The 17742-nt window shown below is 56.8% G+C and overlaps 1 protein-coding gene across 2 annotated transcripts in view; it reads right to left on the bottom strand.

Annotated features, from left to right (window-relative positions):
- DAGLA (diacylglycerol lipase alpha) overlaps positions 1–17742 on the bottom strand; it is a 67214-nt gene that overhangs the window by 35601 nt on the left and 13871 nt on the right. Inside the window, exon 2 of one of the 2 annotated variants that reach the window (XM_009185874.3) lies at positions 11416–11653. The exons of the other annotated variant lie outside the window; for it this stretch is intronic. Within the exon in view, the coding sequence (XP_009184138.1) occupies positions 11416–11560 (145 nt within the window). The 5' untranslated portion in view covers positions 11561–11653. The remainder of the gene's footprint in view (positions 1–11415; positions 11654–17742) is intronic. 2 annotated transcript variants of the gene reach the window in all.

Here is a 17742-nt window from a genome sequence, read left to right as displayed (position 1 = left end):
ACTCGTTCTCACGCTAATTATTTTCTACTTGTCTACAATGAGCAGAATTTGCCATCTGCCACCAGCCCTGCTACTGACACCAGCCAACTCCCTGGGAATCAATTGGGGCCTTTCGTTTCCTGCTGGTTGTTTTGGAAGGATGGCTGGCTGCTGGGGAGCGGGGAGTGAGGGCCAGGAGGGCAGCAGGACCCTTCCCTGGTGGCCAGGCTGGGCCCTCCTCCTGCCCCCAGCCTCCCTCTGACCTCTCCTCCCAGGGGGATTCCTACCAGAGCCCACTCAGTCCTGGGCTCCGACGATGTTTTCCAATAGTGAAAGGAGTCCCCCAGGCTCTGGCCAGGCCAGGTCTGGCTTCTAGATTCTTCCTTGGAGATTATTCATTTTTCTGAAACTCGGAACAAGCCCACATCCCATACGTCCGTGTCCCCTCTGGAGAGGCCCAGACAGGCTCTGCTGGCCTCTGGGATGGCTGCGGCCGGGCAGCCTGGTTCTCCAAGCCCTCACACAAAGGCTGACACCACCCCACAATGGGTGGCACCAGGCTGTTTTCTCCTGCCTGTCTGTGGGGAAGGGTGTCCGTGGTTTGCGTCCTTTCTACCTGCCCCCGTGGTCTTCTCAGTCCCCTCATGCCCTAACACGTCTTTACCCCACTCTCCCGGGAATGTGACTCTCAAAGGCATCGACTTGGAGGGTGTGGCCATCCAATGAGCCGACCAAGGGCTGCCTTCTGGCCTCGGAGCGGGGCAGCCCTGGATTTGAATCTTACTTCCATCACTTCTAGTTGTCTATGACTGCCACTTCTCTAAGCGTCAGTCTCCTCATCTGTAAGATGGAATAATGAAGGTACTCACTTCATAGGGACTGAGTCATGAGGAGTCAATGAAATAATGCACATAAAGTGCTCAGCTCTTAGAAAACAGGAGCTGCCATTACTGTGATTCAGTAACTATCTCTCCCCAATGTGCGCAGAACCTTTTCTTCACCTTGCATGGCAGGGGCAATAACTCTCAACTCTCTGCAATCTAAGTCAACCCTCCCAAACAGACAGGTGAGCAGTCTGACCCACACCTGCCCTCACCCTTCCAGCCTGCGTAATCCTCTGACCTGCCTTCTTGGGCAGGGAGGGCTCCATCTCCTAGGAGCCAGCACAGCCGTACTGGCATTGCCTCCTTTAATCCATAACCACCCAGGGAGAGGGGACTCAACACCCCTGGACCAGCTTGAACCACAGAGCTCTCACCCAAGGCCACAAGACTCTAGAACACTCCAAAGCCTGAGATCCTGCCAGGATGCCCCGCATCTATCTGCTTGCATGTCTGAGTTTCAGGGTGTCTCGTTGCAGGCCCCTTCCCAGCTCAGACACAGGATGCCCTGAGAGGTAGAGGTCCCCCATCGTTTTAAGCCCATCTGCCCTTCCAGCTTTCCACTGGCCCCACCCTCTGCTCCTCCCCCGAGAGACACCCCCTCTCCTAGGAGCCACTTGCTGGGAGCTCACTCCCCAGATGGCCGCCCTGCCAGGCAGTTCATCAGCTCCCAGCACGAATCCCAGTGCTCTGGCTTCTCAGAGCTTCCTCTCAGAGCTTCCTAGAGAGGAGACTCCGTCTGGGTGCTGGCAATGCCTCAGTGAAGAATTAGCACCTTCCACTTCATTAGGGGGCCCCCTAACGAAGCTGTTAATGATATGCTAAGTGGGCACACCTAACCTGACACCTCCACTCTTGGGGCCCCCGCCCCCTTGCCCAGCCTACCCTGAGCCCTGGTCCTGCCGCCTCCTTTCCTCAGGCTGTGGGTTGGCCCTCGGGGTCTGGCTGGAGTGGGTGCATGCTGCTCAAAGGTGGGGACGCTTCATGGGCCACCTCCTTAAGCTGCATGGCCATCTAGGGCACAGGTTGGCCACTTGGGCTATTGGGTTTCCCTTCGACTGTTTCCCGGGCATCTCAGAAGCAAGCATGGATCAAGTGACTTTGTAACAGGAGCTCTTTCCCCAGGGGAGGAGGTCTGCAGAGCTCTAGTATGTGACAGGAAGGGCCAACATCCCCTGCCCCCATGAAGGCTGGAGAGGGAGGTGGCATCTGCTGCCACCAATGGCACACAGGCTCTGGCCCTGTCCCCTCCCTCTGTCACCCTCCTCTCCTTCTGTGCTCAATGAGGGGGATCTCAGGGCTCTTCAGTGGGTTTCCGGAAGCCCTCAGGGACCCCAGATGAGGGGAGATGGCCATAGTGGGCGGGCTTCAGCAGGCTTGCAGGCAATGTCAATCAGAGCAGCTTTCAGCGGCTATACATATTGGGGTTCCTTGTAACATTGTGTTTGAACAAAACAATTTCAGTGCTTAAAAATGTCTGAAGGCCAGGCGCGGTGGCTCACGCCTGTAATCCCAGCACTTTGGGAGGCCAAGGTGGGTAGATCACCTGAGGTCAGGAGTTCGAGACCAGCCTGGTCAACATGGTGAAACCCCATCTCTACAAAAAATTAGCCGGGCATGGTGGTGCACGCCTGTAATCCCAGCTACTTGGAAGGCTGTGGCAGGAGAATTGCTTGAACCTGGGAGGCGGAGGTTGCAGTGAGCCAAGATCGCGCCATTGGACTCCAGCCCACCTCAGCCTCCCAAAGTAGCTCAGAGCTTTTGACACTGTGTCAAAAAAAAAAAAAAAAAAAAAAAGTTTGAAAGCCACTGAACAGGATGTGCTCTCAGGTCCATTCTAGCCTTGACTTTTAGAGTTTTACTTGCAGAATGGCCAAGGAGAGAGTCTGGGGGCTCCATACAGGTATCTGAGCTCACACAATGATCACAGCATCTCCTCCCCTCGCCTAAGACAGGAGGGCAAAAGGGGCCACAGAAAAAAGTCACTGACCCAGAAGCTTAGACACCTGGGCCTAGAGCTGACAATTCTGTCCTTGAGACCTTCCTATTCCCTCCCATCACCCCAGCCAGGGCAAAACTGGACCCAAGCACAAGGCCTCCAGTAAAGGGCAGGGGCTCAGAAGGCCCCCTGCTGCTGGGTGGAGGACAGGACTGGACCCGGCTTTGGTCTCAGTGCCTTGATTTACTCAAACGGCAACAGAGTTATGACCTTCGATACACAATGCAGCCCTCTCCTTGTCTATAAAATAGGATGAGGATGATGACAGTGCCTCCCTCTTGGGGTGGCTGGGAGGACAAAGTGAGTTAAAAGTTGTAAAGTGTTAAGCCGGGCGCGGTGGCTCACGCCTGTAATCCCAGCACTTTGGGAGGCCGAGGTGGGTGGATCACGAGGTCAGGAGATCAAGACCATCCTGGCTAACACGGTGAAACCCCAACTACTAAAAATATAAAAAAAAATTAGCCAGGCATGGTGGTGGGCACCTGTAGTCCCAGCTACTCGGGAGGCTGAGGCAGGAGAATGGCGTGAACCCGGGAGGCGGAGCTTGCAGTAAGCCGAGATCACACCACTGCACTGGAGGCTGGGCAACAGAGCAAGACTCCGTCTCAAATAAATAAATAAATAAATAAATAAATAAATAAATAAATAAAAGTTGTAAAGTGTTGAGAGCAGGCTCCAGCTCAGAGGAGGTGATTGGTGACATACAGCTTTAATTAAATCAACCCCCAAGCCGGGCGCAGTGGCTCACGCCTGTAATCCTAACATTTTGGGAGGCCTAAGCAGACGGACGACTTGAGGCCAGAAGATCAAGACCAGCCTGGCCAACATGGCGAAACTGCATCTCTACTAAAAACACAAAACCTAGCCAGGTATGGTAGGGGGCACCTGTAGTCCTAGTTACTTGGGAGGCTAAAGCAGGAGAATCGCTTGAACCAGGGAGGCAGAGGTTGCAGTGAGCAGAGATTGCATCACTGCACTCTAGCCTGGGCAACAGAGCAAGACTCAGCCTCAAAATGATAAAATAAATAAATAAATACATACATATGTACATACATAAATTCCCTTCTCAAGAGCATATTATGACTCCTAAATGCCCTTTAAATAAAATTAAAACTCCCAACCATTAGCTATAAAGTTCTACACCAACCGCACCCCTACCCTGCCCTGCCCAGCTGTGCTGTAAGCACCCACACCATCCACCTCATCTGACTCTGTCCCTGCCAGCCAGGCACGCCCACTCTCAGCTCCTGTCTTTCCACCTGCTCAGCCACTGAGTGCACCCCGTGCCCAGGCATTTCCTCCTCTCCAGATAGCCCCGTTTGCTTCGGGCACTTCTCCCCGACATGGCCTCCACAGCCTCTGAGGCCTGCTTGGGTGTCTGTCCCAGCTGGCCTTCAGCCCCAGCCCTGGCAAACCAGCCCACAAATGACCAGGTAAGCCTGTGACCCACTTTCCTGCATGTTTCTGTTGTGCCTGCCTCGCCTCCTCCGTTACACTGTAGGTCCCAAGAAGACCCTGGCCTCCACCTGCCTCTCTCCCGGCCTGTGGGGGAGTAAGCCAGGAGGCTCTGGGCAACATGGAGACTCGAAAGGGGAGGGGAGCACAGGCCTCTGCGATGAAGGCAACCCCATCAGACCCCTGAAAAGTGCCAGCCTCTGCCTGCGCATGCCTGAGCAGGGCCATGGACCCACTCTGTTCTGGGTAGGTAAGGACTCATCTGCTCGACCTCTAACCCCGGAGTTTGGCATCACTTTCCTTCCCAAGGGACTCACCCTCAGGAGCTTGGGGCCCCAGGCTTGTCACACTGTCACTTCTGTGGCCTCTGCTTCCCGACCTGCTCAGGGTGTGGTGGGAGGTGGAGCTGGGGCCACATGTTCGGCACAGCCCCTCTGGCCCCAGTGGCACTCCACTCCCACTTAACGAGGACATGGCAGAAAGGTGGTGGGAGTGCAGGGCTTCATCCCAGTCAACCAGGGGCTGGTGCCCTCGGCCCCCTTAACCATCCGCAGTGGGGAGGAGGCAGGCTCCCGCTAATGCCTACTGGCCCAGGGGAGGTCAGTGAAGCTGCTGTAACTCCAAGGCATGAACCTTTCTAAGAAGGAGCTGACGGCAATGTCTGAGAGAGACCAGCGGTGCTAATGGGATGCCCAGCTGGGGTTGTCAAGCCAGACAAGGTCCTGGTGAGATCGGCAGAGGCCAAGGCTCCTGCCAGGCAGAAAGTGGCACCTCGTCTCCTCCAGGGTTTGGGGACGCAATGTGACAATGCCTGCTTCCTCGGCAGGCCCAGTCCTAGGAAGACTCTGGGGTGGGGGTGGCGGTAAGGGAGTCAGCGAGAGCTAGGGGACCTCAGCGGGGTCAGCCTGCGTCACAGCTCATGCTGACTCCTCCACCCTCAGTGGCCGCCGGCTGCTATAAATACCACTCCTGTCTCTGGATGTTGCAGGAGGTGACCTAGAATCATGGGCTCTGAGGCCTCCTGGGTGCACCCCCCGCCTGTTTTAGACAGAGCCTGCCTGACCAGAAAATCCTTGCAGGTTAGAGCCCACCCCCAATCACAAGCAGGGCCCTCGGCCAGGAGATAAAACCCCAACACTGAGGGGAGATGGCTTCCAAACCTAGAGCTTCCCCCAACTTGCACCTCGACATGTTCATGGGCAGGGTGCAGATACCAGGTCCCTAGGAGCAGAGCCCTGGCCAGCCCAAGAGACCCGAAAGAGACATGGCACCCAGGACCACTGGTTCAGCCTGAGACCTGCTGCTATTCATTCTCCTCCATGCCCACCCCCGTCTGGAGCCCAGCTCAAGGGTGAAGGCTCCAAAGCCATTTGATCCCAAGTCCCTTCCCCGCCCCCAACTTCTCAGTCCTATGGTTGTCCTCGATTCTTGATTCAGCCTGGTTTCCAAACTCGTCACTATCCTGGCAGCCTCCCTGGGGTGTACTCTGCTTCGAAAGCGGCCCTGTGAGGCTGTTCTGCAGTTCTCAGATGAGTCCTTGACAATTTCATTCTTCCATTTGGTAGCACGCTTCTGAGTGAGCCCTTCCCTCCTCTAGCGGTCCCAGCCAGGCCCAGGCCTCAAACCCCAGGCTGGGCTGGCCCAGGAGCAAGGACAGGAGGTGGTACTGGCCCCAGCAGGTGTGAGGACACCAACACCCACAGATGGCCAGGGTTTGGTTCCAGGCTCCCTGGCTTAGGGCAGGGGCAGGCTCTCAGAGTAGAAAAGGCTGGAAACAGCTCTGGGGGTGGGCCCTGGGTGGTGTGAACACATTTGAAATCTGGTTAAAGTCAAACTAGTGCATGCAGCCATTCTCTATCCATCCACAAATCACCAGAGTGCCTACTACGTGTCAGGGATTGGGTGGATGGTGACAAATAAAAACCGACACGGTGCCAGCCCTTATGGAGCTGCAGTCCAGGAGGAAAGAAACTTCAAGTGAACCTTCACATATAACAAAGAAAAATCCTCTGATGCGTGCTCAGATGGGGAGGCTGCCTGCAGAGCTCGGAGCTGGAGCTGTTTCGGAAGGACTAGAAGAGGGAAGCGACCACAGGAGAGGGCGGCGGAGAACACGCACTGGCGCACTGGAGGATACCCTTGGCAGCAGGGCCCAGATGTGAGGACAGTGGAGGCCTGGAGGATGGAGCCAAGGCCAGGGCCAGGCCAGCGAGAGGAGGCCGAGGCAGGCAGGCTGGCAGGGCCAGGCCCTGGGTTCTGAGCCTGGGAACAAGCCAAGGTGGGCGCGAGGGTGAAGAGAAGTGGGTGGCCCAGATGGAGATTCAGCAGACAAAATGGGGACAGACAGGGCGGGTATTAAGGATGTTTACTGCCCACTGTAACACTGGCACTGTCAAAGACAACCCCAGCTGTCTGGCCTGTGCAATTGGGCAGGCAGAGGGGGCACCCGATCCCAGAAGAACGCCTTGAGAACGGAGGCCTGGGGCTGCCCACCCCAACCTCAGAGCAACAGCTCCAGGAGTCGGCGCTGGGCTCTGTGAACACAGGTGAAGTCTGTGTCCTCCCCCTCCCCGCAGTCTCAGCTCAGCCCAGACTCGAGCTCAGGCGAGCCCGGGCACGGCAGGTCAGGACACCAGTCCAGGAGTCCCACTCAGGGGCAGTCAGTTGCCTCTGCCCCCACCGCCGAGGGTCCCCAATCATGCGCTTGAGGGGATTTGAGGCATTCTCCTGAACATTCAGCTCCCCGCTCTTCCTGCCATCTAGCCCCGACCATGAATAGGACTCCGCAGAGGAGCTCTCAGAGCTAATTCAACCTACTATAGGAAGGGAATGGAGAGAGGGTCTCTGCATGCCAGTCACCCACTCTTCCAACCATGTGTTGGGGCTCAGAAAATGGTACCCCAAAGTGAAGGCCTCACAAACAGCCTCAGAAGCAAAGCTTTCCTCTGACCTTCTCCTGCCTTCCTGTCTATCCCTCACTCTCCTGACACAAACCATAGAAGCTAGAATTCTCTTCCCCACCCCTCACTCTCCCCAGAGGCAAGCCATAGAAACTAGAATTCCTCTTTCCAAGGCAGCTCACAGAAACCAGAACTCCTTTCCCTTAAAGCCACCCACAAAACCTAAAAGTATTAGCCTTTCCCTGCCTTTCTGTGTAAGAGTTGGCCATAAAGAAATTCTCCGGCTGGGCACGGTGGCTCACGCCTGTAATCCCAGCACTTTGAGAGGCCGAGGCAGGCAGATCACCTGAGGTCAGGAGTTCAAGACCAGCCTGGCCAACATGGTGAAACCCCGTCTCCAACAAAAATATAAAAAATTAGCTGGGCATGGTGGCACACGCCTGTAATCCCAGCTACTTGGGAGGCTGACGCAGGAGAATCGCTTGAACCCGGGAGGTGGAGGTTGCTGTGAGCCGAGATCACACCACTGCACTCTAGCCTGGGTGACAGAGTGAGACTCCAACTCAAAAAAAAAAAAAAAAAAAAGAAATCCTCTGACCTACTTTGTTTGATAGGAGATCATAAGACCCCCACTCGGAATCCTGCCGCATGCCCTGAAGGGAGGAATGCAGCACACAGAGGCCAAGAAGAATCTGAGAGCAGGCCTTGCTGGGTTCCCCACTCAGTCTGCTCCCATGGTGTCTTACTCCTTTCGTCCCATCACAGCTCTTCCTGGCTGTCCATTCCGCCTCAAACTTAAGTGTAAAAATGGAGTTTTCCCTGGGTCTTTGGGTCTTCATTCTGAAGGCTCCCATGTCATGTAAAACTTTGAATAAACACATTTGTTATGCTTTCCTCTTGTTAACCTGCCTTTTGTTATAGGAGTGTTGGCTATGACGCTTATGACGGGGAGAAAAGGGATCACCCTATAGCTGCGCCTACAATCCATTCATCCATCAATCCATCCATCCATCCATCCATCCATCCATCCATCCATCCATCCATCCATTCCTCCATCCTCCATCCACCCACCCACCATTTCCAGTCATTCGACGCTATTCATCATACTTAGAAAGCCCTCTCCCTCTCACACTGGCCTGCCAGCCCTGTGGCCTGGCCTCAGCCTGCCCTCACCCACCTCCCAGGCACGCTGGCCTTCTCTCTGTTCTTACAACAGGCCAGGCGTGCCGAACGCCTTTGTCCTCACTCCTCCTCTAGCCTGGACAGAACCCCAGCCCCACCCCCACCCCCAGAGCTCTGCGTGGCTGGCCCCCTCCATTCAGCTCCTAGCTCAAACATCCCCTCCTAGGACCTGCCTGCCAAATCTCAGGTACCCCAAGCGCCCCCATCATAGGACTCTGTTTTCCCATCAGCACTTCTCACCATCTAAAATTCTGGTTAATGTGTTTACTGTCTGGCTCCCTTCACCAGAGTATGGCTTCTCATGGGAGGGGTCTCGCCTGTTTTCTTCCTTGCCAGGTTCCCTGCACTGAGTAAAGGTTTGGCAGGTTGGGGGAGCTCATCACATCCCTGCTGCCTGAAACAGAAACCATTTCTGAGCACAGCCTGAGAAGGACAGAAATAGGAGATTATAGGAGCCAAGGCAGAGCTGCACCCAGAACCCAGGGCTCCTGACTCCCAGCCCTGGCCTCTTTCCACACCATCTGCTGGCCATGCCTGGGATCCAAAGCCCTATCCTGAACTGCCCACATATGCGACTTCACTGGCTACCAACGACCACGCTGTGGGCGAGGCAGGGAGGAAATGTGGCATCTTCATTTTACTGATGAGGCCACTGTGGCAGGAAGGGGCTGTGGGGTGATTCGCCTGTGGTAATGCAGTGAGTGGTCCTGCTACTGCAGGGCTCCCCAGCGTTGACAAGCCTGGCTCCCCTCCACCACCCTGTGCATCCGGGCAAGTGTGACTTGCGTCCACCTCCGTACAGCATCCTGTGGGAGGGAGAGGGCACCTCCAGGAAAGAGCACAGAAAGCCACATTCTCAGGATGCAGCCTGGAGACTCAAGCCCTCTCCCAACGGGGGGCCCGGAGGGCGCCTCAGCCACGGCCTGGCTGTAAGTGAGAAGGGGAAGGACCTGGGGAAATGACTTCTCTTCTAAGAGACTCAGTGTCTTCATCTGGAAGATGAGGGGGTTGACCAGATGATCTCTAATTTCCCTAGGATCCACTTTTCTCTCCACCCCACAATGCTCAATTTATAAGGGTCTGCAGCCTCTGCCTCAGGAATATAACCCCACAGAAGACTCGGAGCCTTAAGGTGCTATCATCTTTCTCACTCACTTTCTTCTGGGCCCTGACAACACCTGGGAGGTAGACAGGCCAGGAATTTCCACACCATGGCCCAGCGCTTTGACGATCCCCACTTTTGAAATCTGTCAGAACTAAGTTCAAAACCTAACATGTTCAGCTTGTAATTATCAGAGTGAGAGAGAGAGAGAGAGAGAACCTAACATGGTCTAGGTATAGTGACTCATACCTGTAATCCCAATGTTTTGGGAGGCCGAGGCTAGAGGATCACCGAGGCCAGGAGTTTGAAACCAGCCTGGGCAACTAGTAAGAACCCATTTCCACACACAAAAAAATTTTTTTAAATTCAGCCAGATGTGGTGGTGCTTAAGTCCCAGCTACTCAGGAGGCTGAGGCAGGAGGATTACTTGAGGTCAGGAGTTTGAGACTAGTTTGGGCAACATACGGGGAACCTGTCTTTATTAAAAAAAAAAAAAAAAAAAAAAACTATCTGGGCATGGTGGCACATGCCTGTAGTCCTAGCTACTCAGAGGCTGAGGCAGGAGGATCACTTGAGCTACAGAGTTCCAGGCTGCAGTGAGCTGTGATCGCACAACTACATTGAAGCCTGGGTGACAGAGCAAAACTCCGTCTCTAAAAACAAAACAAGAAAACCTAACTCCCCACTGACTGCTGCTGTGTGACCTCAGCAGGCTCGGGGATGAGACTTGGTAAAGGGCAGGTTCTCAGGGTCCTCATCCGCCCTTCCCTGTGACACAGAACTGCCCTTTGCCAGCTTCCCTCGAATGTGAGAACAAACAAGATACACTAAGGGTTCCTTAGAGGAAAGCACTAGAAAAAGCCTCAGCAATACTCCTTCCCTTTAAGCAGAGCCTTGGGCTCCCGCGTGCACACATCCCCACCACATGGGGTCTCATCGAAGCCCGGCTTCTTTCCTCCTCCGGGTTCGTATAATCCAGGAGACCAGAGGAAGACAGCAGGTACCTGAGATGTGCCCAAGCCTCGGCAGCTTCCCTACCCAGAGCAGAGGGCGAGGCAGGCAGCGGGCATGTGGTGGGGCTGGGCCTGGCAGCGGAGCGGCTAGCTCCTAGTCCCCATGGCCCCTCGGAGCCCAGCCTCCTCTCCCCTCTTCTGGGGCCTTGGCAGGACACATGAGATCACATCTGGGCAGTGCTCAGGGCGTCTGAGAGAGAAAAGGCCCAAGGGATGGAGGTGGGATTAATTATGTATTAACATGCTTCTGTATTAGCACTTCTGTTTACTGCAGGGCACAGTGGGAAACACATGGGGCTTGGTGTCAGAGAATCCAGGTTGGAACTGGGGCCTGGCCACTCAAGAGGTGTGGGCAAGTCACAACCTCTTTGAGCCCCAATTCCTGGAAAAAGGGGATGAACAACATCTGAGCGATGTTGGAGAAAGTGTGACACAAATCAGATTTCCTCAGCGGCCAGTGGGATTGCAAGAACACCAGCCTCCCGGTATCGCTCACTGTGAGGAGGCCAAGTGTCTGGCCTGGGGCCACATGTGACTGACATGCAGGGGGTCTCGTTATTACTGCTGGAGGAGCAGGGAGGTGCAGAGTGAAAGGCCTGAGGATCGGACTATTGGCAGTGTCGTTCAGGCTGGCACTCTCTGGGTGTGTCCCAGGTGGGTATACTGGGCCAGCTCTCCCTAGGCAGATCCCCACAGCAGCAACAGAAGGAAGGGGTTGTGCGGGACTCCAGGGAGGGAGGCACCCGGCTCCTTGCCTGGCTAATGCAAGTCCCTCTTTGGGGTCCCAGCTGTGGGACAGAAAGGGCTCCCCCTTCCCTAGGATGCCAGATCCATCAGCAGCTGATTATCTAATCTGTTCCCCTTGGCCTGAGGACCACGACCACAGCCTCAAGGAGTCACTGACCATGAGCTGAGTCTGACAGGAGAGGACGCTTGCAGGCCACACCCTCAGGAGGGCAGGTGTTGGGGAGGCAGGTCCAGGGCTTCTGCCTCCAGGGCCAGCCCAGAGGCTGGAGAAGTCCAAGTTCAAGTTCCTGGGGCTGACTCATCAGAAAGAGGGTGAAGAGGTCAGGGCAGGGACCGGTTGAATCAAGACAGGCTCTCCTTGCTAGGAAGAAGGGTGAGGGCCTGCAGACAGGCTGCTGCAGAAAAGAAAGGCGCAGATGTGTCCATAAATACTCCTAGATTCAATCACGTGCTCCTCTGCCTCCTGTCATACAAAAGTCTCATTGATGCATCCCCTCACCCCCACGACCCAGGACCAGTGCCCCAACAGGAGGGCTCTGGGGCCCTCTCCAGCTCCTTACTGACAGTCCAGCTGCTGCTGCCGCTGCCCTGGCACGCCAGGCATGCCAGGCCCGGGTGCTGCCAAGTCACATGCTCTGCGCAGGCGAGGCCAGGCACTGCTGGGGCAGCCTTGGGGATGCAGGGTGGCGTGGCATTCGCAGGCACTGTGGGTCTGCAGAAAAGCTGGGTGCCCAGAGGCAGCTGGCCACCTGCCTGCCACCCTCCCCAGCCCCACCCACCTTCCAGGGGAGAAATCCTTGGGCAAACAGTCAGCCAGGTGTGAGCAGCACAGCAAATGCAGGGCTGGGAAAAGCAAACACAGAGGGCCTCCATGCTGCAGGCCCGCTGCCCTATGGGGTGGCATTCGGGTGGCCCTGCCCACAGCTGCCACTGGTGTCCCCAGCACTTTGCCCACAGTATTTGGAGGGTCTTCCAGGATGAATGCTTCGGCCTTCCCTCCACTGTACTCCCCGGAGGGGCCCGACTGTAAGGTGACAGAGGCAGCCGCAGGGAAGAACAGGCAAGGCATGAGTCTTCAAGGGGTGAGACGGACCTGGGCCTGGAGTCTCTGCTGGGCCACGCTTTGGCTGGGTGACTTGGAGCAAGTCAAAGGACCTCAGGGCCAGGAATGCCCACTGCACATGGCCTTTGTGAAGGTTAAATGGGATGAGGCCCACGCGGGACCACTGAGAGAGGATTTGGCACAGAAGAGGGTCTGGATACGTGGGTGCTCAGCTTAGTGCCACCTGTGGGTGTGGGGTGGAGCCAGGGCAGGTCGCAGCAGGAGAGGCAGTGCCATGGCGGTCTGGCCCACACACTCTCCCAGGCCATGCTCACCTGGCTGATCTGTGACGCCCTGGCCTTAGCCCCAGGGCAGTAAGGCCAACACCAGACTTCTGGCCAGTGGCTGCAGGCCAGCCAGGAGGGAAGGACGGTCCAGTTCTATTCTACCAGCGGGGGCTGCTGCGTCTGCTGGCCCCAAATTCAGGGCAGAATTCCCCCCAGCTGAGAAAGGGCTGTGCCCCCAGTGGCTCCCATCCAGGGCTTCAGCTTCAGATTGGCCTCCACCCATAGGCAGCCAGAGGAGGTCCTGTCTTGCCGAGGGTGCACAGCACGTCCCACTTTCTCTGCTCTGCTGCACACCACAGTTGAGCGTGCAGGCGGTCCGCAGGCCTCTGTGCCCTTGCACAGTCTATTCTGTTTGCCCAAAAGGCCTTTTCCAATCTTGCTCCCCTGGGAACTCCTCAGTGTTCCAAAGGTCAGCCTAAACACAACCTCCTCTGTGAAGCTGCCAGGGCCCACCAACCCCCAAGTGCAGACCTAATCAGTGCCCCCTCCATTCCGGGCTCCCGGCTGGGCTGGGAGCTCCAGGAGGGTAGGGCTACACTCTGTATCTCTGTGTCCTTGGCACCCAGCACCATGCCTGGTGCCTAGCAGCTGCTCAAGAAATGTCAGACAAGGCCCCCAGCCCAGCTCCCTTGCTCCCCTCAGATCAAGCTGCCAGCACATTTGGCCAAAGAGACTCAGAGATGGCATGTGGGAAGCAGGGCAAGAGTGAGCTGCCCCAGGGAAGCAGGTGGGGTACGAGGTTTCCTTTCCTTTGGAAACTGTCCGTGCTACATGCACCAAGCTTCACCCACAATCAGAAGTGGCTCTGGAGGCTTGCAGGCTGCCTCCCTATCTCCAAAAGCAGAAAGCAAAGTTAGCAGGGGGGTGAGCAAAGGAAAGGGAAGTGCACCGGAACTGCAGAGAGAAAGGCAGTTGTGGCTGCCATCTGCTGTGAGCAAGATGTTTGGAGAACATGCGCTCCTCATTCTGAGGTCTCCCAGCCAACTTGCAGAGAGCTGGGCCGCCCCTCTGCAGATGGGAGCCGGCAGCTCCGCCAAGCTGCAGAGGCCCCACAGGAGAGATGTCAGGGACCCTACCTGCCTGCCCCGACTCCTCTGGCTGGCCCAGTCTGACCTTCTGATTCTTGAGCAGACTGGGGGCCAGGATGCCAGCCCAGGACACGAGTCAGACTGCCTTTTCCAGGGAGCCCCCATCAGGCTCTGAGAAGGCAACTCCACAATAAGACTGATGATAATGTAAATATAAGGGAGATAAGGGCAGTAGTACCAGCCATTGCTCACTGAGAGCCCAACTAGCTGCCAGAAGACCTGGTACTGGGAACTTCCAGTCATTATCTCACTTCGCCCCCTGACTCCCAGGGGAGGAGGAAATGGAGGGTCCAAGAAGGGGCCCTGGCACTGCTCCTCAATGCAGACACACCTGGCTACCCAGGGCCATGATGGGAGGAAATTAGCTGGGCATGGCAGGGCATGCCTGTAGTCCCAACTGCTTGGGAGGCTGGGATGGGAGGATCACTTGAGCCCAGGAATTCGAGGCTGCAGTGAGTGCAGTGAGTGCAGTGAGCTATGATTGCACCACAGCACTCCAGGCTGGGTGACAGAGCAAGACCCTGTCTCTTAAAAAACAAAAAACAAAAAAACAAAAAAACAGGAGAATATCCAAGTGGGAAGGAGGCTCTGAGCCACTGTGTCACAAATGCTCATTTGAAGGAGGAAGATGAGGAAGGGTATAGACAGCTGCCCCAGGCCACACCGAGGTCAGCAGCAGGCTGAGAGCAGAACTTGGAACCCTGCCCCACAGCCCAGGCTCCGGGGGCCTTGGTGCGCTCCTGCGCAGGAATGGCTGCTGTCCTCCTGTCCTTGGCACCACCTAGGGGCTAAGCCATTCCCCCAAGCAGAGCGACTCATTTCCAAGGACTGAGGTAATGCTGGCCTTGCCTGGAGGGCCCATCTCAGCTTAGGCCAGGCCTCCCTCGCCCTGGCCCAGCTACTATGCTCCTGACCACAGCAGCGGGCCAAGCTCAGGAGGCTGGGCAGGGCTGGGCCTACCAACCACATTCCTTTCCAGGGCCACCCTACCCTGGGGCTACCCACAAAGGAATTAGCACAGCTAACAGCCTCATCAGAGTCACTGGAGCTGTCCATGGCACTGGGGCACAGAAACTGTTTCATTTCTCACTGGCCAGGCGAGCAGGTAGGGGGCTGAGAAGTCTGCCTGCCAAGACCGAACCATGCCAGGGTCCTGAATGTCACCCTGTGCCCTCAGCCCTGGCAAACCAGTCCCCAGAGGCTACCATCCCCTACTATGCCATCCCAGGGAGGTCAGGGGTGGCCTCCTTCCCCTTGGCAATAGGAAGGTGAGGGTCTTGGGGCAAACCACCCAGATCCACACCTCCCATCCCACCCCGCAGCTCTGCTGCCACCACCCCCACAGGCCAGCTCGCAAGCCATACACTCCACATTTCTGTCTGCTCAGTCCTCCCCCAGCCCCCTACACACCGTAATTGCAACACCTCCGCCCCACTGACAGCGCCTGCCGCTGCCTGCTCGCTGCCAAGGGGGCTGGGAGGGCCCAAAGATGTGCTTCATGCAAACCTTACCTACTGGGGAAAGGGACTACAGTTTTCCCCTTTTCTCCAAGGGGTCCTTGGATCCAGGTGCTGACCCCACTTCCTGCCTCTCTCACAGCTTTCCCCATCCCACCCCATCCCCAACCCTGGGTCGCCCAGTCTGTGAAATGCCTCTTACTCTGAGAGAGATGGAGGGAATCAATGGCTTCCCTATTCTCCTGCCTCTCCCACAGTGGAAGGGGAGGGGAGGCATGTGGCCCCTGGGGGGATCTTTCAGGGCGCGCCCCAGCCCCACTGCTCCTCCCTGCTAGGAAGTGGGGGTGGTGTGCTTGATGGACGGCTGGGCCACAGGTCCACCGGAGTGGAAGACAGGCGGCCAGGGTGGTGGGCACCTCCACCCCTACTCTCCCACTCCCAGGACTCCATGGGAATCGCTGTCACTATCCAGATACCTTCACAAAGAACTCGTGCCTAGGCTGAGGCACAGCCAGGCCGAGGGTGAGTCAGCAGGGAAATCCCGGCACTGGCGCCCACCGCTGGTGACGGTGCCGCTGACACCTACGGAACGGGGTGCCCAGCCCCTCCCGCAGAGGGTGAGAGGAACACCCGGGCTCCCCCACTCCCATTTCCTGCTCCCTGAGAGCGAGCCTGGTGGTGGGGGCAGGGAGGCGTCTCAGTGGGGGCGGAGTCCTGGAGCGAGGCCTCGGCAGGCTGCTGCCGTCTTTGGGCCTCTGGTCCCTTGCCCTTGAACATCAGCAGGGGAGGAGGTGGGAGAACGCTCACCACAGCCCCTGGGCTCTGGCCTGGAGCCTGCCACCCACACTCTGGGTATCTGGCTTTCCAGGGTCTCACTGGGGCGCACGGGGATGCACACCCTATGTCATTCCTGAAGGGCCCTGCCGCTGCCCTCCTTCCAGGCAAGGCCACTGCTCTGCCTGAGCCCAGCACCCTCACTATATGCTGCCCTGGACCCCAAAAAGGCAGGATGGAGAGCAGACTTAGGCCAGGAGTCAGTACCCTCCCTGGGAGGAGAGAGAGAGGAGCAAAGAGGAGCTGAGAAGAACAGAAAGCCAGGCACAAAGCCTCCTCACAGCAGGACATCCTGTCCCTGGAGAAGCGCCTGTGGCCAGGTCCCCACAAACCCGCCAGACCGGTTGGCTGGAGGGGGGTGGGAGGCTCAGACCAGGGCCAGAGAGCAGACCCAGGACCTGGAAGCTCCCAGATGGGAAGCTCCCACTGCTCCTCCCCACTGGGAAGTGCGGGTGGATTGGACTCAGCAGGCCCTTAGGCAGGAGCTTCTGGGGACATGAACTGGAGGATGCCAAGCCCCATCCTCAAGGAGCTCACAGTGCAGAATAACAAGGAAACCGGGGCGGGTCAGTGAGCACAGAGCTCCAACACTGATGCCCGGACCACTGCTCAGCCCCAGGCAGACAGAGAAAACTTCCTGGAGGTGCCTGATGGTTGAACAGAAAGAGCAGGGAAAGCAAAGCTAGCTACCCTCCTCTTCACCCTCCTCCCACCTGGTTCCCCAGAGCCTGTGGGCAGATATACCTTGTGCAGGGCCGGATTCCAGCCAGCAGAGAGGCTGGGCACCACTTTAGCTCCCAACCCTGCCTCTCGGTTGCTGGCAGATGTAGTTTCTGCAGGCTCCCTGGGCCAGGAAAAACACGCTTGAGAGTACACAGAGAAGGCCCGTGGGGCTGCTTCCTGGCATCACCAGAACACAGGTGCTTGGTGTTCCCCAGGCAGAGCCCTCCACTGGCGGGGAGACATGCACATGTTCGGGTTTCACCAGGCCCCCAGCTTTTATCTTCCAGGCTTCCCCTCTCCATGGTTCTTCCTGAAGACCAGGCCTCTTGCTCTTCCCAGGCAGGGAAGTGGGTAATGTAAGCGATCCAGAAACCCATCTATTACTTTGAAAGAAGACTGAAAACATGTGACTGCATGAATCCCATGGGTTTACTTCAATGTCTTTAAAACAAATGACTTGAATGGATTTCTCCCACCCTTCCTCCCCACGGAGCCACTCAATGGAAAACAGCAGCTCAAAGGGCCACAGACTCAGGGCTGCCGGAAATGGGGTATCAGACACAAAGCCTGGCAGGGGGCACTTGAATAAAGGCCGCTTTGGCCAGGAGAGGATGAAAGGCAGACACCTGACAACCAACAGGCAGCCAGCGCAGAGGCACAAAGGGTGCATGCGAGGCCAATGTCAGGTCCACGCACACACAGGCACCCTAGCCCTCTGCTATGGGCGGTGGGTTGCTCTTGTGCCCCAGCACTGGTCTCCCTTCCTCCTGCCATGGCATGGAAGCCTGGCTGTGGGGACAGCAGTGGCCTTGCTCAGGCCCTTGCCTGGAGAGCCCTGCCCTGAGCAGCCATTTACGCGCAAACTCACTGGGCAGCTGGAACACACAGGTGAGGTCTTTTTGGGCAGCACAAATTGCTTAGAAAAAAACAGGCAAGGAAGCAGGACTGAAGCCATGTGACAGTCCCCAGAACTTCAGAGCTGGAGGGGCCCAG

This window comes from Papio anubis, chromosome 12 (genome assembly GCF_008728515.1).
Source record: "Papio anubis isolate 15944 chromosome 12, Panubis1.0, whole genome shotgun sequence".
Lineage (NCBI taxonomy): Eukaryota > Metazoa > Chordata > Mammalia > Primates > Cercopithecidae > Papio > Papio anubis.
Note: the sequence above shows the minus strand (reverse complement) of the source record. Positions and strands in the feature narration are given on the sequence as shown.